The sequence below is a fragment of the Pygocentrus nattereri genome, chromosome 20, assembly GCF_015220715.1.
Source record: "Pygocentrus nattereri isolate fPygNat1 chromosome 20, fPygNat1.pri, whole genome shotgun sequence".
NCBI classification, from domain to species: domain Eukaryota; kingdom Metazoa; phylum Chordata; class Actinopteri; order Characiformes; family Serrasalmidae; genus Pygocentrus; species Pygocentrus nattereri.
In genome coordinates this window covers 18367054-18394610 of record NC_051230.1, presented here as the reverse complement: position 1 = coordinate 18394610, position 27557 = coordinate 18367054, and the positions used below count along the sequence as shown (strand labels likewise).

The 27557-nt window shown below is 39.6% G+C and overlaps 4 protein-coding genes across 5 annotated transcripts in view; 3 read left to right on the top strand and 1 right to left on the bottom strand.

Annotated features, from left to right (window-relative positions):
- The first annotated feature begins 106 nt into the window (after window positions 1–106).
- On the top strand, window positions 107–7730 carry mccc2 (methylcrotonoyl-CoA carboxylase 2 (beta)). Its single transcript, XM_017695535.2, has 17 exons — window positions 107–341; window positions 704–770; window positions 911–995; window positions 1112–1213; window positions 1890–2017; window positions 2419–2531; window positions 2683–2796; window positions 3163–3227; window positions 4096–4195; window positions 4459–4554; window positions 4666–4738; window positions 4889–4965; window positions 5346–5412; window positions 5885–6041; window positions 6236–6350; window positions 6452–6537; window positions 7466–7730. The coding sequence occupies exons 1-17, from the start codon at window positions 213–215 to the stop codon at window positions 7581–7583; spliced, it is 1692 nt and encodes a 563-aa protein (XP_017551024.1). The 5' UTR covers window positions 107–212; the 3' UTR covers window positions 7584–7730.
- A 1346-nt stretch (window positions 7731–9076) lies between these two features.
- Window positions 9077–11113, bottom strand: hspb11 (heat shock protein family B (small) member 11). The gene is made up of 5 exons (XM_017695537.2): window positions 10986–11113; window positions 9727–9833; window positions 9560–9628; window positions 9440–9483; window positions 9077–9355 (listed from the first exon to the last, which is right to left on the bottom strand). Exons 1-5 carry the CDS (start codon window positions 11075–11077, stop codon window positions 9263–9265), a joined length of 405 nt encoding a protein of 134 aa, XP_017551026.1. The 5' UTR covers window positions 11078–11113; the 3' UTR covers window positions 9077–9262.
- Window positions 11114–11158: 45 nt separating this feature from the next.
- smn1 (survival of motor neuron 1, telomeric) lies at window positions 11159–18550 on the top strand. Its single transcript, XM_017695536.2, has 9 exons — window positions 11159–11343; window positions 12256–12327; window positions 12448–12567; window positions 12782–12976; window positions 13063–13224; window positions 15688–15759; window positions 16182–16292; window positions 16431–16504; window positions 16719–18550. Exons 1-8 carry the CDS (start codon window positions 11296–11298, stop codon window positions 16482–16484), a joined length of 834 nt encoding a protein of 277 aa, XP_017551025.1. The 5' UTR covers window positions 11159–11295; the 3' UTR covers window positions 16485–16504; window positions 16719–18550.
- Window positions 18551–21766: 3216 nt separating this feature from the next.
- The window catches only part of rtkn (rhotekin), an 89677-nt gene continuing 83886 nt past the window's right edge, over window positions 21767–27557 (top strand). The window contains exon 1 of one of the 2 annotated variants that reach the window (XM_017695538.2): window positions 21767–22147. In XM_017695538.2, the coding sequence (XP_017551027.1) occupies window positions 22037–22147 (111 nt within the window). In that variant the 5' untranslated portion in view covers window positions 21767–22036. The remainder of the gene's footprint in view (window positions 22148–27557) is intronic. The other variant, XM_017695542.2, reaches the window with a different exon arrangement.

Genomic DNA, 27557 nt, shown 5'->3' with positions numbered 1-27557 from the left:
GCCCTGTGAAGAAACGTGGTTTCCCAGCGCACAGCCAATCCAGCTCCCTCAGAACCTGGGCTGCTCCTGTTTTCACACTTTTCATTGGTTGGACTGAAAGGGGCGTGGTTTCTGTTTATATCACCGCCCCAGCGGGTTCGTGAAGCGAAGGACCGGTTCGGTTTATTTGTCTTGTAAATTGTTGACACGATGCAAAATTTGTCGTGAGAAAAATGATACTACAAATTTTAAGACCGGCTGTCTCCTTCATTCGGAGCAGGAGCGCCTTAGTGAGACTGTACCATGCGGATAAAGTCGCCACTCTCGGCTCCCAGGCCGATGTGCAGACTCCCGTTTACCAGGTAGGCCGAAACTGAAGCCTCGGACTGGAGTGGAGGCGTTTGACCGAGTGCAGTGGCTCTTGCTGTATGGCTGTAATGTCCTTGGCCCCTTGTGCTGCTGAAGGTCTACAGACATAACCCACATGTTAACTGGAATACAAACGCCATGAAAGCTAGGCATTTCACCTCAAGCTAGGACACGAAGCCTGGTTTGTCTTTAGCAAAAATGTCTAGGTATAAATATCCTAATAAAATTCCCGCTAACATGTTACTTTAGGTTACCTAGCACTCTCATTTTCATCTTTAAGTGCTTTGTTCGCCGCCGTATGTGTTTTTGTATCTTGTGTGAAAACACTGTCACTGGTAAAACGTTGTCACCGTAGGAAAACTATGAACGTATGCAAGCGCTGGTCAGGGAGCTGAAAGAAAGAGCAGAGAATATAAAACTTGGTAAGTTCTCTTCAGGAATAAAATGCATTGTTAAGCATATTTTAAATCTTTGGTGTTTGAAAAAGACGTGCCTTGCGCTTTTGACAGTGACCTTAGCAGTAAGGTATCGATGTGTTTACGCAATATTTCCTTTCACACAGGTGGAGGAGAGACAGCAAGGAAAAGGCACACATCCAGAGGAAAGCTTTTACCTCGGGAGCGAATTGATAGACTGCTAGACCCGGGGTAAATATTGCAAAAACAAACAAAAAAGGGCTCAGAGACCAATAATCCAGCCTGGTTTGTTTGAAAATGAATTTGTCATTGCTTGTGTCTACGTTAAATGTTTTCTTTGGCTGCAGCTCTCCGTTTCTAGAGTTTTCCCAGTTTGCTGCTTACCAGTTGTATAATAATGAGGAGGTGCCTGCTGGAGGCATCATCACCGGCATTGGCAGAGTGTCTGGGTGAGGATGAGTGACTTTTTCCGTTTAAAGGGAATTATGTAGATTGGTAGGGAATTATGTCATTTCCCCCCCAAAATTCTCCATGACTCAGTGGTTGAGATGTAAACAAAGTCATGCAGACTGGTTTGGTGTGAAATGGTTCATTGTACGAAAACTTACCGATTGGGATTTCTTTAAGAGTGGAACCAGAGTAAACTTTAGAGTAAACCAGAGGTTGAAACATCTACAGTGCATAAATGGACATTTTATTTATTGTCCTAAATGCCCAGTGGACCTACATGTCTTTACTGAGACGATTTGAAAAAAGGAAAAAAAAAGTTTTCTTTGGGGATTAATTTGCTTGCTTGTGCTTCTCCACCATGAACGGTATTTGTAACCATCTTGCATAATAGTTTTCCATGAGGGAGGTTTTAAAAGCACTCTTTGGATCTTTGGTTTCTGTCACCACTACTATAAACAATTCTGACTTGATACATTTCTCTAGAACAGAACATATTACATTGAACCACTCGGAACCAACCATAACAATTTAATCAAGCAGAAATGAAATGTGAAATTCTCTTTTAATTACTTTTTAGACACCAGTATCCATAATCATTTAAAATAGCTGTTGAGTTCATTTATTTTTTTATGGATTATGTATGAATTATTAATAATTCTCTTCTGTTCATTTCAGGGTGGAATGTGTCATTGTTGCAAATGATGCCACAGTCAAAGGAGGCACCTATTATCCAATTACTGTAAAGAAGCACCTCCGAGCTCAAGAGATTGCACAGCAGAACCACTTACCATGCATTTACCTGGGTGAGATAGATATGTAACAGATACATATGTTTTCTTAATTTGGAGCATTAGTGTGTAACAGGGCTGTAAAAATCAGTGTGAAGGAAGCAATAATTGTTATTATAATTGATTATAACATTGTAATAACATTCAAAAAAGTATCTGCCCGTTTCTGGCTGACAACTTCAGGCAGTTTTCAAACACATGAAAAGCTTTGTGTATTGGTTTTAATGTCTGCATTCTACTACTGGGTAAGTAGTTCCTGTAGTCATATTTTTGTGTTCAGATCTAATCAAATCATGGTGAACTTTCATGATGCTGTGAATTCTTTCCAAAATAATGTTAATCCCATCAAATTGTGTGGTCAGAGAACTTGCTGCCACTAGTGTACTCTAACTATCTTTTTTTCCTTTAATCTACAGTGGATTCTGGGGGGGCCAACTTGCCTAGGCAGGCTGACGTGTTCCCTGACAGAGATCACTTTGGGCGCATCTTCTTTAACCAGGCGCGTCTGTCATCAGAGGGCATTGCACAGGTGATCTGCTGTACTGTACTCTGCCTTAGTCTTGAAAAAAGACTTTCTACACTGTTTACACCATAAATTGTAACTCTGTTCATGCCTTTGTTTGCCTGCATTAGATCTATTCTTTTAGAACAGTATCCGATTGATTGCTTCTCTCTTCTAGATAGCTGTAGTGATGGGCTCCTGTACAGCAGGGGGTGCCTATGTCCCTGCCATGGCCGATGAAAGTATCATTGTGCGCAAACAAGGGACCATATTTCTCGGTGGACCCCCACTGGTACGTTGCAATGTAGAGAGTCTGAAAAAGTTGGGCTTTATTAGCTTGTGTAAAGTTAGATTTTAGTAAAATAACATTTTGACAGTTTCCCTTTTACCACATATGTTGTCAGTCAACCATAATACTGCATGTTTAGTGCTTGAAATTGCTACAAGGCTAACATACCTAGCAAGTAATGAAAGCTTATGCGTTACGTCTGTTTTTCTCCATTTACTATCACTTTAAAAGTGTCACTTATTTAATGAGAAATGAAAATGTACTGAAAAATAGTAGGTGTGGCATTTGGTTATAATGTATACTAATCAAATTAGTATAATGTACCAATCTTTCTCTGATTGGATTTTGTAATCCGTGTTTGTCTGGTAGGTAAAAGCTGCCACAGGTGAGGAAGTCTCTGCTGAAGATCTTGGGGGAGCAGACCTTCACTGCAGGTTGACCATTACACTTCATTTTTTAATGGCATTTTATCTAGGTGATAAGAACAGTGGGCTTGATGTACTAAACATTTTCAGATGCAGTTTGGATGCATTTTGCTCATGCGTTGTGTATAAAACTGGTGCATGAGACTAAATGTGCAATTTCTGGGCCTTGCACATGGAAAAACACATTGCATTTCTCTTACTCATGTATATTATAGTTGAGGAGGGGTCGCGCAAAACATGGGAGAATCACAAAAAAAAGGGTGAAGATGTTTGAAGTGCGGCTTCAGCTCAAATGGGCAAAGTTTGAGCCGCTCTTAGTGGCCCTTTTTTGAGTTATAAGAAGGTGTTGCTAAGAGCCACTAGAATCTCACACATTCTGAAAGAATGTTTACCAGTGAAATAACGTTGTTTAAACTCACAGGATCGAGTGATCTCTGCTGTATCTCCACAATTCTATAACATACAAAATAATAGGCTTCACTGTGTAAAACTTGAATATGTATTTCATCAAATGTTATTAATTCAGCTTTCTTCAAATGTCTTTGTGAATGAGGACAGTAATATTTTACTTAACAGAAAAACATTGTGTTTGTGATTCATATGTATTTTATAGTATTTAGTACTACTCTGTAGAATTACACCCCTTTTAGTAGGAACAAACTATTTCTCTTTTGTGTCAGACTTTTTAAAAACCCTAAATCTTACAGGCGTTCAGTTAGAGGGCGAGGCTCTGCGCAGATTGCGTGATAAGCTACAGTCAGCGAATTCAACTTTAAATTCATGTGCATTGTCAGCATATTTTGTGGTTGCATTAAGGCACATTCTGTGCTCAGTACCTAATTTGAAATAGTTAATTGCTGTTTCCTTTTTCCTACAGAAAGTCTGGGGTAACTGATCACTATGCCTTGGATGACCACCATGCCCTTCATCTGGCAAGAAAAGCTGTGCGAAATCTGAACTACAAGAAGAAATTAGATGTAAGTGTGTTACCAGTCTGTCTAGAGGTGATCGATATGGCAAAACTGTAACACACTTTAAGAATATATGATAGGTATTTAGTTTTTCTTACAAGTTAGAACAGACAACGTTGGTTTGAATTTCTTAAGTCGTAAATATAGCCCATACCTGCAGTTTGTCCAAGCCACGGTAATGTGATGTAATACCATATAAACATAATGTGACCATGTCCTTTGTAATATTTACTGTCATTAGTCAGACTTTTATTCCAAAATATTCTCAGATTACTGTGGAACCACCAGAGGCTCCTTTGTTCCCAGCAGATGAGCTCTATGGCATTGTAGGAGACAACTTGAAACGAAATTTTGACATAAAAGAGGTACTTTTTGTTTTTGTTCTCTTTAGGTCTTATTGTTCAATACACTGAAGTAAAACTTTCATTACTCAGTTATGTAAATGCCATTTATTTCACATAGACACTTACTTACAGGTGATAGCACGTATTGTTGATGGCAGCAAATTTGATGAATTCAAGGCTTTCTATGGAGACACACTGGTAACAGGTACATGACCTGTCACAACACCAGTCCATCATGAATAAACAGTTTCATTTTAGTGCTGTTTTGCAAATGTCATTTTGGTCTTCATTCACACTTTTACTGTATTTGTATTTGGACTTAAGTACTATTACTGTTTTGTCTGCTTGTTTCTAGGTTTCTCACGGATATTTGGTTATCCAGTTGGAATCATTGCCAACAATGGAGTCCTATTCTCTGAATCTGCAAAGAAAGTCAGTATTGTTTTGAATATTTATGTATAAGCATCCTGGTCTGAAATCTTGCTCAGATTGTGGAGATGACACAATACCACTTTCTTTTTTATGATACCGATATTGAAACTGGCACTGGCTGATATTGATAATGAACCAGTATCTCTTCTTTAAAAACTACTAAGCTTTGTAGTGGACTGTGTTTGACACAATTTTAGATACTCAGTTTAATTTGATCATTGCTTGTGTAGGTTGTCAGTAATTCCTTTAAGGAGTGGAGTGACATCATTCTGCTAAAGTGTTTGTCTGAGAAGTTCCTTTTCATTTTGAAGCTGTGTTGCTTAAGTTAGCATTTCTGTCTATCTGTTCTATTCTTTTAAAATATGTTTTCTTTGTTTCAGGCAACTCATTTTATTGAGTTGTGCTGCCAAAGGAACATTCCACTCGTCTTTCTTCAGAACATCACAGGTAAGGAAGAATAAGATCTTTTACAGTTTCCGGTTATCTTTTCTGGTGCATTTTAACAGAGTAATGCATACTCTTCACATTTTTAAAGAGAGTGTCACTTGACATTAACAAAATATGTAAATGAGGGAAGCACAATGATAAAATCAAATTGCTTTCAACAGGTTTTTAGATTTGACTGATATTCAAATAATGTATGTATTGCACTCTGCAAGACCAGAATAATTAAATAAATGCTTGCACTTTATTCATTTCACTACATTTATGACCCTACATTAATATAAATATTTCTGTTTTCAAATTTTACTTCTCTGAAATGCTATTTTCATGAAGGTGTAGACCATATTTCTGCATTTTATAAATGTTTGTGTGTCAACATTAGCAGATGTATACATGAAGTACATATTGGCATCGGCCCACAATTCCCATAATGTTGCCACCCTAATGTAAATCCCTGCCATGTATTCTTCTGCAGGCTTTATGGTGGGGAGAGAGTATGAGGCTGGAGGCATCGCTAAGGATGGGGCCAAGATGGTGACTGCAGTGGCCTGTGCCAATGTGCCTAAGATCACCGTAATCGTCGGAGGATCTTATGGAGCTGGAAACTACGGCATGTGTGGCAGAGCCTTCAGGTGCTTCATGCTGTTACTACTTGCTTAGCTAGTAAACAATATCTTGTTTAAGACTTAATTGTAGTTGTCTTAATTTAGGCAGAATTCTTCGATCCTTCAGTGACCAGTGTCAAATCATTTTAATTCATACTTGTACTTGCTTCTTGTCATATACAGTGCAGCCACTTTTTTTCACAATTATTTCTCTTTTGTAGTCCCCGCTTCCTGTATTTGTGGCCTAATTCACGCGTTTCAGTGATGGGAGGAGAACAGGCAGCAAATGTGCTAGCCACCATCACTAAAATCCAGAAAGCCAGGGAGGGGAACGAGGTAAGCATATGATTATTCTCCTTCAAGCTTCAAGAATGTATTTTATAATAAATGCCTTGTTCTTGTTTTGTAACCTTTTGTTGATGTAAATGTTCCTCTAGTTCACAGCAGAAGAAGAGGCAGCTTTGAAGGAGCCAATAATCAGACGGTTTGAGGAGGAGGGAAACCCATATTACTCCAGTGCCAGGTAAACTGCTAGATTGAAAGGGTAGATGGAAATCTTCTCTTCTCGCATTACTTTCCAATACCTCACAGAATGAAACATTTGCTAATCACTGTAGTTACCACAGTTTGTTATTATACACTCAGGCCAGAAACATACTTCATAGAAATGATGACGAATTGCTCTGTTGTACATATTTAATGCGTGTTCTCTGGATTGCTGTGGTAGTTTTAAACCTTAATATTATTTCTAAACCAGATATACTTTTATTCCAATTGCCACAACAACATTAAACATGTAGACAGTAGAAATAGCTAAATGGCTAAATAGAAAGTGTGTCACCACCAAGTTGCTTTTGAAAGGAGAGAGAGTATTTAGACTCTCGTCTAACCTGTATCTGCTTGGGCTCCACACTGTAGGGTCTCTTTCTGCAAAGTGCTCTGACTAGCATTGTGACTGGTTTTAAACATGTGAAACCAAGTTTGCACAGCTCACCGTGCTGCACTAGTGTTGGTATTTAATAATGTAAACCCATTTGTGGTACCGTTGTATTCAAATTGATTTTATGATGCTAATATTTTACAACTTTATAGGCATAACTAAATTGTAAGAAATATAATAAACATATATAACAATGTATATTTAGATGTGTCGAGAAGGAATAAAAGACACAGGTGATTGAGAAAGCTGTGTGACATTGAAGTTATGTTATGCCTTGTATTTGAAAAGTGTTGATCAAATCTCAAGGCAGATAACGTGTCAAGAAATGACTAGCTTATTGTATTTCAATACTCTGAAGTTATTAAATAAAATAACCATAATTAATAGAATGACACGTGATTCCAAAGTTTTAAAAAGTATTGTATATCTTTCCTTTCTTAAGGTTAAGCTTGCACTGTTAATATTGTAAATTTAACATGTTTCTGATGTCCCTCACTTCTTGTGCTGTCAGGCTATGGGATGATGGAATTATCGACCCTGCAGACACTCGCCTCGTCCTCGGCCTTAGCCTGAGTGCCGCTCTGAACGCTACCACGCAGAAGACTCGTTTCGGTGTCTTCAGGATGTGAAGTTAAACAACACCCCTCTTCCTCTTCCTGGGGATTAGATTTTACTCTTTTATGGGAAGGAGAGAGAACACTAACTTTATATCCCTGACAAGTTGTTATTTAGTGTTTGAACAGTTTGTCATGAGTAGTAAATTACTATAACTCTTATTCAGGTTTCCTGTCTCATTCGCAGAGGTTTTTTGACATATTCCAAAAGGTTGTCTGTAATGAAGCTGCTTTTTTCAGTTTAAAAGAAACATGCATGTAAGAGATGAAAAGCCATCTCTGCAGCTGTTTCCCAGCTGCCAGTGACCATGTCCAAAAGGCACCTTCAGCTGTAGCAGTCATGCACTTCTCTATAAGACTGTCATATTTCACAGGTTCTGTATTGGAATCGGTATAGTACCTGGTTCATTTAGGCCGCTTCATCAGAGCGTCAGTCCTTCATGATCACGGTCTGTGTCCTGACTGAAAGTAAACTCGACCAGGTGCTGAGCAGAGCACATGTGCATGAACTAGTTCTAGAAGTATAGCTTCCAGGAGAGCCTGTGAATGACTTGGGCTGTCTATCCTGTCAGCTGGCTCAAGAGGGGGTTTGTGTAGTTAAACTCAGCTGCTACAGACTCGTAGTGCTTCCACAAACGATCGTCCTCCATGGGCACTGAGCATGAACTGATGTGTAACTGAATTCATAATTTGTTTTAAGACCTCCACACCCCTCCACCACACACATGCATCCCTTGGATGGTCTGTGTTAACTCCTATTATTTTCTATTATTATTATTTCTATTATTTTCAACAGGCATTTATAAAAGTCCTACAAACAGTAAGTAAATGATATTCAGAGTATACAGACAATTATGGTGGTACTACTGTTCTTTAAAAGCAGGTTTGCTTTTATTAAGAGTCTCTTCTGTAGTAGTAACTACATCAAACTTGATTCTCTAGATTATGACTTGTACTGCTTAGACATTAGAAAATATGCTTGCAGGCCTTTTATTTTCAACACCAGTCTCAATGTATTTATACCTGTGATTAAAGTTAGCTTCATATACAGTTGAATTTGCTCACCCCAGCCCAGGCGAACAGAGTCCTTTCTGTCTGAGTTTGCACGTTCTCCCTCTGTCTCTGTGAGGTTCCTACGGGTGCTCCGGTTTTCTCCCACAGTCTAAATACATACAGTCAGGCTAACTGGACACGCTAAATTGCCACTAGAGGTGAATGTACATGTCTGCTGTGGGATCGGTTGGTGCCCTGTCCAGGGTGTTTCCCGCCTCCCACCCAGTGACTGCTGGGATAGGCTCTAGCATCCATGGCGACCCAGAAAGATAAGCGGCATAGATAGGGCATGTATGTGAATTTGCTCATATGCATTTGCTTGTTAATATCACATATTATTTTTTGGAGTTTCTTCAAGAGATGACGCCAATTACTGTCTGCTTAATGAATCATATTATTGCTGGAGAATTCCAACTTTCATGTTATCTAATACTAATAACAGTAAAAGGATCAGATTTGTTAGTTCAAAGCATTTATTCTGTAGAAAACATAGGATGATTGTTTTCAATACTGACCTCTATACATTATTTGAAATATAAGGTTGCTTTACAAATGTGTACAGTTTAGAGTTCTGTTAAGTGATTCTAAAAATAAACAAACAAATAAAACCCAGAAACGTAGAATTAGAAAAATGGATATTTTCAAGCTTGCACTCCCACTTTGTGCACGGAGACAAAATGATCATATCCAGAGAGGATGAGGAACCGCAAGTGTGTTGCAGTCGAGCCATCAAGCTGCAGAAAAACACACACACGTTCTTGTTTTAAAAGCAGTGGAACTGGCTGGAATGACTGAAAAGAGGAGGAAGCTTAACTCACTGTTATGTCATTAATTTGTAGACCGTTCTCTGTCTGTTCAAACTCTAAAACACAAAATGCACCTGAGTCAGTCTCTTTAACACTGGACACAGCGCAGCACATCACTACATATATTCTTACCTTTCTCTGCTACGACTTCAAATTTGTCAGCTTCTTCTTGTGCGTTTTTCTCGATCCTTAAACGCTTTACTGTGACGAACATTTCAGGTCATGTTAGATCATTCAGTTGATGAACTGTAGCAGAACCGTTAAAGATAACTTTGCAGGAAAATACGTACAAATCTTACCATTAAAACTGTGAACGGAGATAAGTGATACTTTCATGTTATCTGGGAATCGAATGATTAACTCTTGAGGAAACATCCCGGTGGACATCCAGAACGTCTCTGTTTTTCTATAGTGAATACTCAGATAGTAAGTTCCCAAAGGCTGAACTCATTAGAGATTTTTTGCTTTTAAAGATTGCTGTTCTACAACAACAGATCAACTCAATCTAACTGAGAAAACATTTACACTGTCAGTAAGAGATGGCACTGATACTACTACTGAATAACAAACTTACTGACTTGAGCTTGAGGATTTATAGCTCGACATTATTTCTGTACAAATGTATCCATGCTTTATTCAAATCATCACTTATCTGTAGAAACAGGTGGAATATGTTGCACACATTCCTAACAGTGTAGCTGTAACATGTCTGTAAGCATTTGTTGGAGCAGAAGTTGGACAGATAGAAGGAAACTGCAGGGGCACTCAATGCAGTAGAAGTATCACATCATTCTCAACATAAATTGCTGCTGCTTTCTCAGGATCCTCTTTGACCACCATCCTGCCATTGATTTTCTCCAATAGCCCACCTGCCTTCTTCACAACCCGCTGGACCGATCAGTGCATTTTCCTTTTGTCTGACCAAAAAAATCACTTAGCGACAGGTGTTCAATCAAGACTTCCACCAGTTTTTCAAGATTATGCATAACTAAACAAGTCAGAAAACAAGACACGCTTAAAAAAAGGTTCTTTTGTAAAGGCAACGGTTCTATTGAGAACCATGTGTTTTTTATAGAACCATTTCATGCTTAAAAGCTTCTTTGCGCGGTAAAATAGTTCTTCGGATTGATGGAGAATGTGTTGTAAAGGGTTCTATATAGCACCAAAAAGAGCTCGTCTATTGTATCTATAGCAGAACCCATTTTGGTGCTATATAGAACCATTTTCAGAAGGTCCTGTATAGTTAGAACATTACAACACGTTCTCCACCAATCACCACGGGAGCACAAAATGGTTCTCCACAGAACTCGTGGTTCTAAACTGAACCACTGTTTTTACTGAAGAACCATTTTTAAGAGAGTACCGTTTCTCTACAGTGTAGTTTCAGAGCAAAAACAATACGATTGACTTTGTTTACATCAGTGACTGAATTACGCCGCCGTGAAAATTCGGTGGAGTTCCCCTTTAGCGTAAAACGCTGGGAACGTTTTGCGGCTAAGCGCCGTTAAACCGACACCGCGGTGCCGTCCAACACGAGCCCGAACACACACACACTCACCCGTCGGTAATGTTTTCTGGCGGGTGGTTCTCGTCGCTGGACGTAGCCAACACGACCTGAGCGCCGAACGTGCTTAAGGCAGCATTTATCATGACGGGTTTAGGAGATTTTACTGGACTTTTAGGAAAACAGCGATTCGCGTTTGGACGCTAAATAAAATCGAGCAGCGCGTTGCTAAGCAGCCCTCTCAAGCCAAGCCAAGCCTACTTCGTCGCGCGTTTCGAACGTCATCAAGCTCGGCGGCGCATGTTGCACTTGGCCGGTGTTTTGCTGAAGGAGCTCCTTGTTGTGTTCGTGTGCGGGTTTTTTCATGGCAAATGGAACGAATGAAGTCGTATTTTGTCGTGGAGCTGGGCAGGTAAGCGACCTTACATGGAGACTAAGAAGTACACGAGTTGAAGTTTTGCTAGATAGACTCACTAACACTATTTAATAACATACTGCTGGCTAGGGAAGCTAGGCCAGGCTAATTGTCGCTTGGCATGCTATTGGTGCTCAGACTAACTTAACGATTTAAGCACAATAAAACTAGAATACGCTAGAATAAACTAGAATACGCTGTGTATATAAGGATAAATTAGAAATGGCAAGCACGTAGGTACATCTAGGATTGCCACCTGTCAAGGTATTTAGTTTGCCTGTCCAAGAGAAAAAAAAAATATTGTGCACCAAATGTCCATGAATTTTCATGTTTGTCTTTCTAATGAAGCTTAAACTGCTTGTTTTTATCCAAGCAAACAGCGTGTAGAATGGGTTTGGTTGATTCACTTGGCTCTTAACGTAGAAGCAACTGTTTGGAAAAGGTGCACTGCTGGTGGCAACTTTGGGCATTTTTAGGCATCACGTCAAATGTTAACTGTAAAGATCAGGTTCTGTAACTGAACTGACATCTGTCTACCTTAGATTGCACCATCAGCATAGCTTTTTGCCTGCTGAATTTAGTGAATAATCAAACCACAATCAAGATTTCACACCGTTTTTTCAGGGCTGAGGTGACAACCCTCAGTAACTTGTAATTATAATTACAACAAGATGTGTTTTGTATTGTCAAAAGTATCAAAGCCAGTAGTTTACCACAGCGTTTTCTCTGCTCTCAACACACATGATCCAACTGATCGGCTCATTAACAGCCCATTATTGAGTTGAAGTGGAAGGAAAGGCACTAAAATGTACAGGGTAATGGGCCTTCAGGAACCTCAGGGTTGAGAAACACTGGGTTATCACACGTAGGATAAATTAGTTTAGTCATCGTTGTCGTCTTTTTCTTTAGAGTGAAGATTCAGACATCTGGGATGACACTGCCTTGATAAAAGCCTATGATAAAGCGGTTGTGTCGTTCAAGGTAACCTGATAATACCCATTCTTATCTGTCTTTCATAAATGAATGCACTGGAATATCTTTAAATGTTCCCTTTTTTGTTGCAGTCTTCTGGATTGTCTCTTGTTTTCTCTTCTTTTTCAGAACGCACTAAAGGGGGAGGATGAAATGGCTCCACCTAAAAAAGAGAAACCTGGAAATAAACGAAAAAACAACAAAAAGAGCAAAAGCAGAAAGAGATGTAATGCGTCCCCTGACAGAGAGGTAGTTCTAGCAGCCTCCACTGTTGTACCTTTTCTTGTTTATTGTTTACCTTTTCTTGTTTACTGGGCTTCCTGAAAGCCTTTTAGCACAGAGATGATTCTTAAATAAATAAGAGAATCACACTGAATGCTCTCCCGACCAGTAATGATCTTAACAGTAAGACGCTTTTGGAAAACTGGGCCCAGATTTAAAGATTCCGTAATGTGTTTTGCAGTGGAAAGTTGGAGACTCCTGTTATGCGTTCTGGTCTGAGGATGGAAACGTGTATGCTGCGACTGTTTCCTCAATTGACTCGGATAAGGGCACCTGTGTTGTGTATTACACTGACTATGGTAATGAGGAGGAGCAAAATCTGAAGGACCTTCTGTCAGATCTTGAAGATTTGGAGGAGGAAACGAAAAAAACAGATGTATGCGTCCCATTCATTGTCTCTTCATGTGTGTTGATCAAGCATACAAAAGTGTGCATGTTAACTGTTAACCATTCCAATTGCAGTTGAAAGAGGCTGAGTCTTCAACAGAGGAAAGTGATAGATCTTCTACTCCACACCAGTCTAGTCAACAGAAACACAAACCTAAAGGCAAAGGTCCAATGGGCCCCCCCATGTGGGGCCCTGGCTTTCCACCTGCCCCCCCTTTTGGTCCTCCTTTCAGAACAGTGAGTAAATCTTGTGCTTATTTCTTGATTTGTGGTTTCACCATGGCATTGACTTAAGCAATATTAGCAGTCTTTAGATCAGACTTTAAATCATTTTTGTTCTGTTTGCACTCTGACTTTGCTTAAAACCATACTGTGATCCCAAAAGTATTTGGACACGCGAGCTATACTTTAATATGTATAAAGATCCTTGTGTAAGAAATGTGTTTATTTTAAACATTACTTTGAAAAGACTGGAACTTTGTTTTTTCCAAGTATTTTTTCAATAGGCAGCTTGTGTGTTTAAGATCATTATCAGTTTAGCAGTTTCTTTGCAGACCTCTGAAGGTTTTAATCCAGAATGCCATTTTACACTTTTGATTTCATGATCCCATCACTGAGTACAAGCTCACTGACACCAATGTAAGAAAAACAGCCCCAGTGCCTTTAGTGCACTCTGGAGAAGTGGCTTAGAAAATGGATGGATGGATGGATGGATGGATGGATGGATGGATGGAATTGTTCTCACACAAAGGGTCAACCATCAATATGATGTTGTGCTAAAAGTGCTTTTCTGTGAAATAAAAATAATTTTGTTTAAGATTTATAAAGTAACCTAAAGAACATTTAAAATGTATTAATGGTTAAATGTCTGAACACTTTTTTGAAGTGGGATTTTTGAGTTGTCCAGTTTTAGCCAGTGTTATTACAGAACATAACCTTGAAGATTTCTAGCTTTTCTGTAATGTGTGATAGTAAAATGATGTCACATATACAATATCAAAAGGCCAAAAGTGCAGCAACTACAACCCCAATTCCAATGAAGTTGGGACGTTGTGTAAATCATAAATAAAAACAGAATATGATGATTTGCAAATCCTATTCAACAAATATTCAATTGAATATACCACAAAGACAAGATATTTAATGTTCAAGTAGATAAACTTTATTGATTTTTTTGCAAATATTCACTCATTTTGAATTTGATGGATGCAACAAGTTGGGACAGGGGCGTGTTTACCACTGTGTAACATCACCTTTCCTTTTAACAACACTCAATAAGCGTTTGGGAACTGAGGACACTAATTGTTGAAGCTTTGTAGGTGGAATTCTTTCCCATTATTGCTTGATGTACAACTTCAGTTGCTCAACAGTCCGGGGTCTCCGTTGTCGTATTTTACGCTTCATAATGCGCCACACATTTTCAGTGGGAGACAGGTCTGGACTGCAGGCAGGCCAGTCTAGTACCTACACTCTTTTACTACGAAGCCACGCTGTTGTAACACGTGCAGAATGTGGCTTGGCATTGTCTTGCTGACAAAGGCGTTGCTTGGATGGCAGCATATGTTGCTCCAAAACCTGTATGTACCTTTCAGCATGAATGGTGCCTTCACAGATGTGCAAGTTACCCAGGCCATGGGCACTAACACACCTCCACACCATCAGAGATGCTGGCTTTTGAACTTTGTGCTGATAACAATCCGGACAGTCCTTTTCCTCTTTGGCCCGGAGGACACGACGTCCATGATTTCCAAAAACAATTTGAAATGTGGACTCGTCAGACCACAGGACACTTTTCCACTTTGCGTCAGTCCATCTCAGATGAGCTCGGGCCCAGAGAAGCTGGTGGCATTTCTGGGTGTTGTTGATATATGGCTTTCGCTTTGCATGGCAGAGTTTTAACTTGCACTTGTAGATGGAGCGACGAACTGTGTTCACTGACAATGGTTTTCTGAAGTGTTCCTGAGCCCATGTGGTAATATCCATTACAGAATGATGTCGGTTTTTAATGCAGTGCCGCCTGAGGGATCGAAGGTCATGGGCATTCAATGTTGGTTTTCTGTCTTTCTCCAGATTCTCTGAATCTTTTGATGATATTATGGACTGTAGATGATAATCCCTAAATTCCTTGCAATTGCACGTTAAGAAACGTTCTTAAACTGTTGGACTATTTGCTCATGCAGTTGTTCACAAAGTGGTGAACCTCACCCCATCCTTGCTTGTGAATGACTGAGCCCTTCAGGGATGCTCCCTTTATACCCAATCATAACACTCACCTGTTTCTAATGAACCTGCTCACCTGTGGAATGTTCCAGACAGGTGTTTTTTGAGCATTTCTCAACTTTCCCAGTCTTTTGTTGCCCCTGTCCCAACTTCTTTGGAATGTGTTGCAGGCATCAAATCCAAAATGAGGGAATATTTGCAAAAAACAAAGTTTATCCGTTTGAACATTATATATCTTGTCATTGTAGTGAATTCGATTGAATATAGGCTGAAAAGGATTTGCAAATCATCGTATTCTGTTTTTATTTATGTTTTACACAACGTCCCAACTTCATTGGAATTGGGGTTGTAGAACTGTATGACTGAACAGTCGAGCTCAATCAATAGATGTTCAGTTACATCCAGTTTTGGTTTACAATATACAAAATGGTTTGTGAAACTTTGCCCAAAATAGTGTGTTTAAGAAGGTGTTCTCCTCAGTCTGACAGAAGGAGAGGAGATCCTGGACCTGCGTTCCCTGGCTGGCCTCCAATGATTCCTCCTGGTCCACCGGTGAGACACTATGTGGTTCGCTGTCTATTGACACCTACTGACTGTCACTTCTCTAATCCGAAATACATATTCTTTTACACCAAATCATGTCCATAGTTTGCTTCTTTAGTTTTGCCCTGGAGCTACAAGGCTAATGTAGCTCCAGTATTAGAACCTTACAGCCACCATCTTAGAAATGGACAGACTGCATGCCTAAATCATCATAGACTTTATCTACTAAATTGTATTAAAATACCTTGCACAACTATGAACAGTATTAGCAGCTTTTATGTTGCCTACATAGCTTCAGTGCAAAAAAGCAAACATGGGGCCCCAAATGTCTTATTTACTCTATCTGGGGTAAGGGGAAGATTATGTACATTTAATTTTTGCCCAGAACTTTGCTTTAGGATACCCAACTAATAAAAGCTTTTCACCTCCAGATGATCCCACCTCCGCCACCAATGAGTCCAGATATGTTGCAGGATGATGAGGCCTTAGGCAGCATGCTGATTTCATGGTACATGAGTGGCTACCACACAGGATACTACTTAGTAAGGGTCTTCAGTCATTTGATATTCACTACACTGACCAAAGTTATACCAAAAAAACAACTTTTTAAAAAACATGATTTATGAAGCTTGCTTACATCAACTTTTTTCTGCAATTTACCAATTTACCAATTCTTCCAGGGCTTGAAACAAGGTCGTAAAGAGGCTGCGGCAAAGAAGTCTCATCACAAATGAATTTGTTGAAAGTTCATCTGGTAAGTGTTCCATTTTTTTTGTTTATAATTTTGTGTTTTGCTGTAGACATTGTTTCCATAATTTTTAACATTTAATTTGTATGGCCATGTGTGTGAAACCATGACTAAGAAGTGGCTGGATAGGAGATATTCTGAACCTGAACTTTTTCCCCCATGTTGTCTTATTCCGCTTCTTAATTCAAGACATTTGACTTGTTTTCTTTCTCTTACACAGGTTAGCATTTACTTCTGCTGTGTGATGGGTGGGAAAATCCATGTTCCATTTCATGTTTTGTATTCTTTGTACATAAATGAATTAAAAGCCATTATGTTCTTTTTCACCTTTTGTATAAAGTGATCCTTTTCTTAAAGGCAATATGTAACAAATATCAGAATTTCCCTTCAATTCTGTCGTATTTCCGATTTGTTAAAGTACAAAGTTTTTGAGTTGACTGTTTTCACTGGATGATGGGTGGGGGTGGTCAGAGGAGGAGGTGAAACATATTGGGTTAACGCAGATATTTTTTTTTCTTCTTCTTCTTCTTAAAAAATCCATCAAATGATGTTTGCGTCCATTGTAACGATGAATAGTCTTCGCAAATGAGCCAAAACATGCAGTTGCTTCACAGCGTGGTGCCAAAACAGCTCCAAAACGATCCACTGAGGCCTGTAAGCATGTCCCACAGAAGCTTGATCGGGTTAATGTCAGGGGATTTTGGAGGCCAGGGCAACACTTTCAGCTCTTTGTCTTGTTCCGCAAACCATTCCCGAACAGTGTGTGGAGTGGGACATGGCACATGATCCAAATGAAAGTGGCCACTGCCATTTGGGAATGCTCTTGCTGTAAAATGGCATGTGTCACACTGACATCCGCACGAATGCCTGGCCCCAGAGTTTCCCAGCAGAGCGTTGTATCCTACTCCCTCCACCGTCTTATCTTCTCTCCAAATCTGCATCATGGTGCAATCACTTCCCCACATAAACAGTGCACATGCAACCAGCCCTCCATGTGATGTAAATGAAAACGCAGCTCATCAGACCAGACAACCTTCTTCCATTGCTTTGAGGTCCATTCTGAGAGTGAACATGGGTTAGCATGGACACTTAACTGGTCTGTGGCGACACTGGAGGGTGCGATGCACAGTGTTGTGACACATTCCTCCCCTAACCATCATTAAATATTTCTGTGACTTGTACCACAATAGCTCTTCTGGCAGTTTGGACCAGACAGGATAGCCTTTACTGCCCTCACACATCTGTCATTGTCACTTGGTACTCATCACTGCTGACCAGAAACACCTCACAAACCTCACCATGTCAGAGATTCAGAGACTATTTGGCACATCAGAGTCACTCAGGTCTGTAGGCCTGCCCATTTCTCCCTCAACCAACACGTTGACTATGAGAACTAACTGTATACAAGATAATCAGCTAATTCGCTTCATCTTTAAGTAGTCATAAGGTTTTTGGCTCAACTGTCTATTGGTAAATACACAAACCCTCTTTCTCAGGGATATGATAATTATTTGAATTTCAACATCTAGAACTTAATTACTATATTAAGTTTCTTATGGCTGCCTCAGAGGAAATGTTACACTTCACAAAATGTAAAGTTTAAAACAGGTAGCAACCTATCAAACACGACCATTCATAGACCACCAGGAGCTTCAATTACAGGAAAGTGTTCTAAAGAACATGGCTGCTGTAGTTATCCATGTGATGTTTTGCAGTGTTGGACCACTGTAAAGGCCTACAGTGCATGATCTCAAGATTAAACATGGGCCAATAGAATCAGTTGGGATATAAAGTGAAAATGTTTTTAAATGGTTCCCAAAATTGCAAATCACTTCAACAGAGTCTGTGTAGGAAAGAGTAATAAGGTAAAGTGAAAATGAGGATACACTCTACAGAGAGCACACTTTTCCAGATTTTAATGCACAATTTACTCCTAACAGTAAAGTGAGGCTTGTGCAAAAGTTCCAGCACTTTTTATGTATTCATGTACAGTATATGTGCTGTTTTTTCTTGATTTATTAAACCCAACAAATAAATGAATTCCAAACTTTACAGAAGAACTGGCATGTTTGTTCCCTGTAGAAAATCAACAAAACGTAATGTCACCAGGGGTAGTGCATTTGACTGTATATAACACTATGACAGTTTGATGTACAACCCCATTTAAAAAAAAAATTGGGTTGATGTGCAAAATGTAAATAAAAACTAAATTCAATGATGTGCAAATTAGTTAAATCTATATTTAATTGAAAATAGTACAAAGACAACATATAAAATGTTGAAACTGAGAAATGTTATTGTTTTTTTAATTTGATGCCAACACGTTCCAAAAAAATTAGGACGGGGCATGTTTACAACTGTGTTTCATCACCTCTTTTAACAACACTGTATGTGTTTGGGAACTGAGGAGACCAACTGCTATAGTTCTGCAAGTGAAAGATTTTTGCTTAATATAAGGTTTCAGCTGCTCAACAGTTCGAGGTCTCCTTTGTCATATTTTTCATATTATAACGTGCCAAATGTGTTTAGTGGTGACAGGTCTACACAATGTCCATGATTTCCAAAAAGAATTTGAAATGTTGATTCATCTGACCACAGGACACTTTTCCACCTTACCTCAGTTCATTTCAAAAGGTGGCAGCATTTCTGGATCTTGTTTATATATGTTTTTTTCTTTCTGTTTAAGAGTTTGAATTAGCATTTGTGGATGCAGCGCCAAACTGTTTTCACAAGTGTTCCCATGCAGTGATTTCCACTACAGAATCATGTCTGTTTTTAATGCAGTGCCACCCGAGGGCCCAAAGATCACAGCCAGCAAATACTGTTTTTTGGCCTTGCCCCTTGCATACAGAGATTTCTCCAGATTCTCTGAATCTTTTAATGTTCTTGTGTACCGTAGATGATGAAAAGCAAAAGTCCCTTGCTAATTTAGGTTTAGAAATGCTATTTTTGAATTGTTGCACTGTTTGCTCGCACAGTCTTTCACAGAGTTGAAAGACTGAGCCTCTCTGAGATGCTCTTTTTATACCCAATCATCTCAGTGACCTATTGCAAATTAACCACCAGGTGTTTTTTTAAGCATTACACAATTTCACCAGTGGTTTGTTGTCCCTGTCCCAACTTTTTTGTAATCTGTTGTTGCCATCAAATTGAAAATCTGCATATATTTTTCAAAAAACTATACAATTTCTCAGTTTCAACATTTGATATGTTGTCTTTGAAGCATTTTAAATGAAATGTAGGAATTACGTGATTCGCTCATCATTGCGTTTTGTTTTCTATTTACATTTTTCACAGGGTCCCAACTTTTTTGGAAATGGCGTTGTCGACTGAAGACTGATCTCCTAGTCATGCAGCTTTTAACTTTAAAATTCTTCTCACAGCAGGACCTGTCAATGCAGTGTGCCACATGCTGGCCTGATAGACAGTAACATCTAATATAAGACACATTCTATTCTTTAGAGACCACTGAAGTATTGTGTTGAGCCCTGGGCCTCTGCCTCCACTACTCAGCATGATCCCTTTGCTCAGATTACCGGCCTCTTACATGTTTTCTTAACTGTGACAATAGTAGACCCTTATATGTAGCACCAAATATACAGAACAAAAAACATTTTAACTTTCAGAACGAAAAAGGAGGAAGTAATTGATTTGATTTGATTAATGAGCATATAAAATAGGGCCCAATAAAATCTGCTGATATTGGTCTTCCATTGATTTATCAGCATCAATGGGAATACAGCCAACAAAGCACTGATAGTATCTCTTGTCTTTTTTTATCTAACCATTATTAGATTTCATGTTATTTAACTATTTTAAGGTTATGTATTCATTTCTAACTGGTTTATGTCATAATGAAGATGTTTATTTGGGATTAAGAATTGTAATAATTCAGTCTTATCAGTCAATGGATCATGGAGTTTGTCATGTTGGATCAGATAAAATTATATCGGCCAATAATATTCAAAATTTTAGCTTCTTAAAATTGTGATCTCTATCAGAGACCAAACGCACCAGGCATCAGTATGAACTTAACAAGCTCATTTTGGCCCTATATTAATATTAGATATCCAAAATGGTTAGAGGAAAGAAATACAGAAGACAGAAGAAGAAATTATACTACAAATAAAAGCAACAGGTTCTCCCCAAGCTGCGTTAGCCTGCAAATCTGAGATTGGTATATTCAAATTTGCATCTATAGCCGTCTCTGAAATAGGCTTTTAATTGTATTTTGCATATTCATACTGGCTGTAATTCTTTTTGAGATTTTAAATAAGTAAACATTTCCCAGTCTTTAAACTGCCCTCCTGCTTGTAATCTGAGATAATCTTCTGCTCCAGTTCTTTTCTTTCAGCTTCACTCTCCAACTCTTCCTAAGTAGATCGTTTAGGAGGATAGAGAATTCCCTCAGGGAGAAGAGAAAGAAAAAACAAAAGGAGAAAACAAAGAGCAGAACCTGGGGTTAGGGTTAGTGGGCGTTTGGGGGTTGAGTCTGAAATGGAAGTGGAGAGAATGAGGTGGAGAAGTACTTACATAAGCTATTGAAGAACAGGGTAAACTTCTTTGATTGCAGTAATTAAAGTCCCCTAAAATAAAGGTAGTAACTGACTGCAGTTTATTGAGCACCGAATTGCTTGACGATGTATGTAAACATTGTCTTTTTTAATAGGTTACTATCACAATGTAAAGGATCTTAATGGTTTAACAGGTGACCAGTGGCTGATTCTTCTTCTTCTTCTTCGGCTGCACCCTTTAGGGGTCGCCACAGTGGATCATCTGCCTCCATCTTGCCCTATCTACTGCCTCCTCTACTTTTACACCAACCATCTCCATGTCCACCTTTACTACATTGACCAGTGGCTGATTCTAAATGCATTTAATGGTTACTCAACGGCATCTAAAGGTATTCTACAGGAATCTAGTGGTCTCTATTCCTATTAGAAAGCAAAACCATTAGGTTTAGGTACGAATGGTTTCTTAAAGTTGTTTCTCAACAGGGTGGAAACATCTGACTGAATTCCTTAGTGAGGTGTAAGGGCCACAGACCAACACAGAAAGCAACCAGTATAGCAATGTTAGTACACCATATACGTCTGACATAGAAGCAGAGCCCACCACTCCTGGTCTTTAAGCCCAGAGAAATTTCCAAGAAGCGTCCAAATCCAGAGAAGAGCCCACAAGGATCGCGGCAGTGTTGCTATGAAGCAGCGCCACCGACAGAGGTCGCACTTCACACAGCTTAGCCTCTCTCCCAGCGAGGACTCCCCTCACGCTTCACTGTGGATGAGAGCGGAGCCAGGACGTGTCGGTTGTGGTCGCCTGTTTGATGCCAGAGACCATCAGGAACGACACATAAAAACACTGCTTGGCCTTTTAGGGGGAAAACAGTCACCACTGAGGCGAAAACACAGCAACAACTGGAAAAGCCATCTTCTGAACTCCTGAGAAAAACACTGGTAGGGGAGGAAAGCTGTGAGAGAGGGAGACTGTCCTCGGTTTTCTCAGGAGACCCGAAGTCGGAGCGGTTTGGTCTTCAGAATGTTCTGCCGAAATCAGTCAGCCAGAGCCACCATCGCCCGGGGTTCAGCGCTGGAAATGGAGATACGGCGAGGGAAGTTCAGACAAAGTATCTTCATGGACACGCCACAAGTAAGTGACCACACGCCACACGTTTTTATGAGCAGAGGACTTTAAATGTGTTGCTGAAGTGCGGATTTCGAGTCATTAACTATATAAACAAAGCTCGGCTTGACTAACCCTCAGTTTAAATGCAGCTACTGCTGCGTGTTTTCTTAGCCGTTTATACACCATTTGAACGGGTTTACTGTCACAGTGAGTTTTTTAGTTTATTGTTATTATTTTGTTTTTACCAGAAATTCAGACAATTGCATAGAAATGCTCCTGGAAGCTGTTGGTGATCGTATCCGACTAGCTTGCTGACGTTAACGTACCTGTGAGCTGAATAAAGTGAGAACAGATGCGGTCGCTGGTCTGAGATCAGTCTCACTCTCCGTGGGCGTCACCGCTGTTTGTGAGCAGTAAAGCAGAATTTCCACTAATAACTGGAGGGAAACAGATTTTCAGAGTCCTTACTGAGCTCTGTCTTAGTGCGCGTTGTTTTGTTTGCTGTAGAAAGGCTTCCGTGGCAACATTTGCCGTAAGAAAACGCACTAAAGTTAAAAGGTAACTGCTTAGCCGCTGGTTATTTTCTACGGCTTGCCTCAGTGAGGAGTGAGAACTGGACAGAAGACTGCATGTCGAGTACGTTTGCTGTGTGGAAATGAAATCAACTCGTGAAATGATGTTTAAACAGCTTTAGATGGCAGAGGAACCAACGTTTTGCAAAATCTCTGCATAAGTAAATCATTAAGATGTAAACCAAGTCACTCAGAGTTGTTTACTGTAAGTCGGGATAGCTTGCAGTGGTGGTGATAGGAACCAGACGACTAAAGGGGAGTTTTTACATTTACAGCATTTGGCTGACGCTCTTATCCAGAGCGACTTACAGTTTGATCATTTTACACAGGGAGGCCAAGGTGGTGTTAGGAGTCTTGCCCAAGGATGCTTATTGGTATAGTGTAGGGGATTGAACCCCAGTCTACAGTATAGAAGGCAGAGGTGTTAACCACTACACCAACCAACCACCAATTCCACCAGCTTTTCGACACTTCTACAGTGGTCAGTCGTTGAGATGTAAACAAAGTCACCCAGAGTGGTTCGGTGTGAAATGGTCTGCTGTAGAGAAACCGGAGTCAGAGATTTTATGAATAGTCCCCAATAAATCTCATGTTTTATCCAGGTTTACCTCTGTTTTGCCATCGTCTCTGTTGCATTCAAATATTCAGAACGCTTCTGTAGGTTCACTGACTGTTTTGAAAATAAAATCATTACGTTTGTGCTGTGAACGTTGCTCTTGGTTCCTGTCACCACCACTGAGAAATCCACATTGTCACGTTTCTCTACAATGAAGCATTTCAGACCAGACCACTCTGTATGGCATTGTTAACATCTCGGCAATTGCACTGTGCAGAGGTTTTAAAAAACTGGTGGAATTCCTCTTTAATGCCTCTGAAAACTACCTTACAGAAAGCGAATGTATGCAATGGCTAGGAATACGACACTGTGGAAGAGTTTAGCCTAAAAGGATTCTTTAAAATCCACCCAGTGGGATCACTGGCTGTTTTGGATAGTGGCTATAATAGTGGCTATATATTGGTACATTTCTCTACAGTGCATTTCACATCAGACCACTCTGAATCACTTTGTTTACATGTCAACAATTGAATTATTCAAAATCCATCCCCTTGCATTGACTTGCCCTGATTCTATCACCTCACTTAGAATATAAGTCATTAACACACAGCGCAATGGCAGTGAACCTTAACGTGGGTGTTCCCAATCTTACCTCTAATCCAGCTTCTCATTCAATATTCATGTGTGTTCATTCAAGCTGTTGTTTGCCTTGCTAACAATATCCTACAATTCTCCATGATTCCTAATAGAATTGTACCCTATCACCTTTTCTAGACTTGCAGATAACTTTTTGACGTCATTCTCTGTCTTTCTGTACCAGTCAGTGTATCAGATGGGACGAGGCCTTTTTCCAGGCCTTTGAAAAGGATCTTTTTACCAAGTGCAAGTAAAGCAGCGGCTCAGAGGCCATAGACTGGCTGACCTAATTGAACTTCACAATGCCAGGTTGTGAATACCAGGCTCAGATTGCTATGGAAAAGAAACGAGGAAACAGCTTTCTCCCTCATTAATATTAGGTGTAAGACAGAGTATTTACTGGGGAAATGTCAGCAGTGTGTTGTAAGATAAGCACATAATGAGTAATATATACTATTGCAAAGATACATGTCAATGTATCAGTGTCAAGACTCAAAGAAGGAGTTCATGGCCACAGTGTCCACAATTTCTACTACACATCTCACAAATCTGCAGAGGTGTACACCAGGGATGGGACGAGACAGCTCAGAACCTGAACCAGAACTAGTACAAAATCAAATGACTTTGACTATCAGATGACAGCACATCGGGTGTAATCTGTCTTCAAAATACTACAGAAGCAGACGATTGAGTATTAATTCTTGGACAAAGAGGAAAATCGAAACCCGTTACTTTTAGATTTCTGTATATTCAGACATCCAGATTTAGGCACTGCCCCTAGTGCACTTGTTCTTTTTAAATGAGAGTATGTAAGCAGACACCTGTGTTTAAGTCTGGGTAAGATAACTGGAACACGTTCCCAGATATGCAGATGCAGAAGAATTTCACTTTGTCATTCTTCAGTACTTCAGGAAGAGGTAAATACAATTTTCATCCCAAAAAACAACACCCAAAAAGGCCCATGTCAGTAACAGAGTCTTCTTATTTGGGTCACAGGCTGGAAAGCAACTACAGTAAATGTTTTAACTGAGTTGGATCATTTCTTAAATAATTTACGGTGATCCCTAACTTTTGGGAGAGTGGGAAAATGGGTTTGTGAGCTTTGCATTCTTCATAGAAGGTTCCATAGCTAATGGTGATTTTTGTTGTCTAGACTCCCTAAATTGGGTGTATGTTGGGTTGGTCTTCAGTATGTTGGGTTGAATCTAGTTAGTTTTTTTTTTTTTTTTTTTTTTTTTTTAACTTTGGTTTGGTTGATTTCACATGGCAATGGCTAAAGAGTGACAGGTAATACATGTGAGTGCTTGCCTATTGCTCAGAATTTTTCTAGGGATTCAAATGCTCTGTTGCTCTTATTTTCCACATTTTGTGCAAAAGAAAATGCTACTTTCTATGAAAAAAGAGATGCATATCATCTACGTGTACCATAGCCAGTAATAAAAAATGGCTAAAATTGCTCAGTCCTTCAGAATTATTTTCATATCCGCTTGCATTCTCAGGGGCATCTGTCAAACTATGTTAGTAGCTCTTTTACCATCCTCTGCCTTTAGGTCTCTGTCAAATCAACAAGTAACATCCTGCCCATTTTCCCATATGTGTGTGTTTTTGCATGCTTCTCAGTCTCCCCACTGTCCTGCTCTTCTGCCATCACTATTACTCTGTCATTCCTCGCAGTATGGTTTCAGCATCCAGAGCAACATCTGCATTTTGCCTCTTCACTCCTTCCCTACCTACTGCAGGGCTGTCATGATTACTGTTACCAGCAACTTTAGCTTCAAATTCTAATGGCCAAAAGGAGAGTGACCAAGACAAAGGTAGACAGTTCGTCAGACAAGAAAGTGAACATGAAGAAAGTTGGAAATGTGAGAGGGAGGTTGGAGACAGCTCAGATGGTGAGGAAATAGAACTTAATGGGCCTCATTCACCAATAATTCTTAAGAAGAGGTTTCTTCTTAAAACCTACTTATGCAGTTTTCACAAAGATTCTGACATTCTCCATTATTTTCTTACTTTGGATTTGGTCTTCGGTAAGAACAGAATCTACATATGGTTAAGAGCACAAAGGTGCCAACAGTTCTGTGGTTTAAGAACACATCATGAATCTGACGTACAGTTTTTCTAAGGACCTTTCTCAAGAACACACAAATATTGGTGAATGAGGCCCATTGTGAGAAGCTGCAAGATAGTAGGCAGTACCTGGCTAGATATGAAAACAACTAAGTAAGTGTTACCACACCAAATGCATTAAGAATTGTTTTCAGTAACAGAGATGTTTTTTTGTTTTTTTTTGCTTGTGCTTTTGTGTCACATTATTCCGCTTGGGTGAAAGTCTTTCTGAGTGCTCAAAGTGCTTAAAGTTACATGAGTGACTGTTCAAATATTTTGTGGCAGCAGCTTGCAGTAAATTGAGTACCACTCAGTACAACTCGGAAGATTCGTGTTATCAATGGAAACACTATGAAAACATTTGTGCTGATTTAACTTCTGTGCTTGGCTGCAGACATTCAGCTGATGACAGCACTACATGAACCATGTATCAGTAAAAACTTAAGAACAGTTATCAGGCAACTTCATGAGTAGCAAAAAATTAGCCACAAAACACAAAATAGCCCATTTCAGAATCTGACAGTGTGTTTACTTAAGTGTAAATGTTGAGTGTGTTTGAAGTTCTTCACTTCGCTGAAGTAATTAATTTTAACATGGGCATTTCCAGTGCAGAAAAACCCACAGTGATGCTCGACTCATCTGTTATCTATTATTAATGTAGCTTATTGCTTGCATTTGTAATTGTGCCAAAGTACAGACCAGAAGTGTATTATTATTATTATTATTATTATTATTATTATTATTATGTATTTATTAAAAGCTATTATCCAGCTGTCATAATGGCATTCCTGGCATTCTGATTAGTTTTGGTTATTTCCAAATAAGTACTCCCCTCACACACAAACGACCTCCCCACAGCTATGGAGTATTACAGTGATGGGGCCCACTACCGAGACCCTCCTTGTGTAAGAGCATAGCTCCACCACTGATCTGCATATTTTCTAGATCTACACTGTGCAATGTGGCGACCAGAAATGTAGATCGGTTGAGTAGCTATTCTTGGTAGACTTTTTGGTTTTACGAAGGAAACCGCTCTGACTAAAATATAAGACAGGTCCTTTCTTCAGGTTTGCCTTATTTAGCAGGCCTGTGTTGTGATAGTGGGCTACAAGATGGTAGTGCATAGTAACATACCAACTTCAGCTGTTTTTTCTTTGTGAATTTTTGGCTATTTTTGTGTTCGGCATGTGGTCCAAGAAACCACACTGGCTGCGTACTAAAGAACTCTGCTAGGTTACACTGGAGGAAGTGGTTGGAAGTGACGGAGGCTTCTGAGCACCAGACACACCCGTCCAACCACACTCCCACACCGCCTGCTCTTTTCCCAACAGTCCACCCAATATAGACACATGCATACGTATAAACTGGGTACTGTAAATTCTCTCACATGACCATTCACTCTGATAACGTTTCCACTAAGCATTCTCTTGAAACATCATCCCAAGAAGCTTTTGTTTAAGTCTCCTACAGACTTACTTTGTCTGCATGGACACACTCACTATCTCTGCTCTGCTTTCATTTTTTAGAGGCCTTCTCATTGATGGTTTCTCCAGCAAATTTCCTT

Coding starts and splice junctions, on each gene's coding strand:
- mccc2 (XM_017695535.2), top strand. CDS start 213: ATGATACTACAAATTTTAAGACCGGCTGTCTCCTTCATTCGGAGCAGG. Junction 1,214..1,889: donor GGCATTGGCAGAGTGTCTGG/GTGAGGATGAGT, acceptor TGTTCATTTCAG/GGTGGAATGTGTCATTGTTG. Junction 3,228..4,095: donor GGAGCAGACCTTCACTGCAG/GTTGACCATTAC, acceptor TTTTTCCTACAG/AAAGTCTGGGGTAACTGATC.
- smn1 (XM_017695536.2), top strand. CDS start 11,296: ATGGCAAATGGAACGAATGAAGTCGTATTTTGTCGTGGAGCTGGGCAG. Junction 11,344..12,255: donor TTTGTCGTGGAGCTGGGCAG/GTAAGCGACCTT, acceptor CTTTTTCTTTAG/AGTGAAGATTCAGACATCTG. Junction 12,977..13,062: donor AGGAAACGAAAAAAACAGAT/GTATGCGTCCCA, acceptor TTCCAATTGCAG/TTGAAAGAGGCTGAGTCTTC.
- hspb11 (XM_017695537.2), bottom strand. CDS start 11,077: ATGATAAATGCTGCCTTAAGCACGTTCGGCGCTCAGGTCGTGTTGGCT. Junction 9,484..9,559: donor TGAAGTCGTAGCAGAGAAAG/GTAAGAATATAT, acceptor TTTGTGTTTTAG/AGTTTGAACAGACAGAGAAC. Junction 9,356..9,439: donor TACAAATTAATGACATAACA/GTGAGTTAAGCT, acceptor GTTTTTCTGCAG/CTTGATGGCTCGACTGCAAC.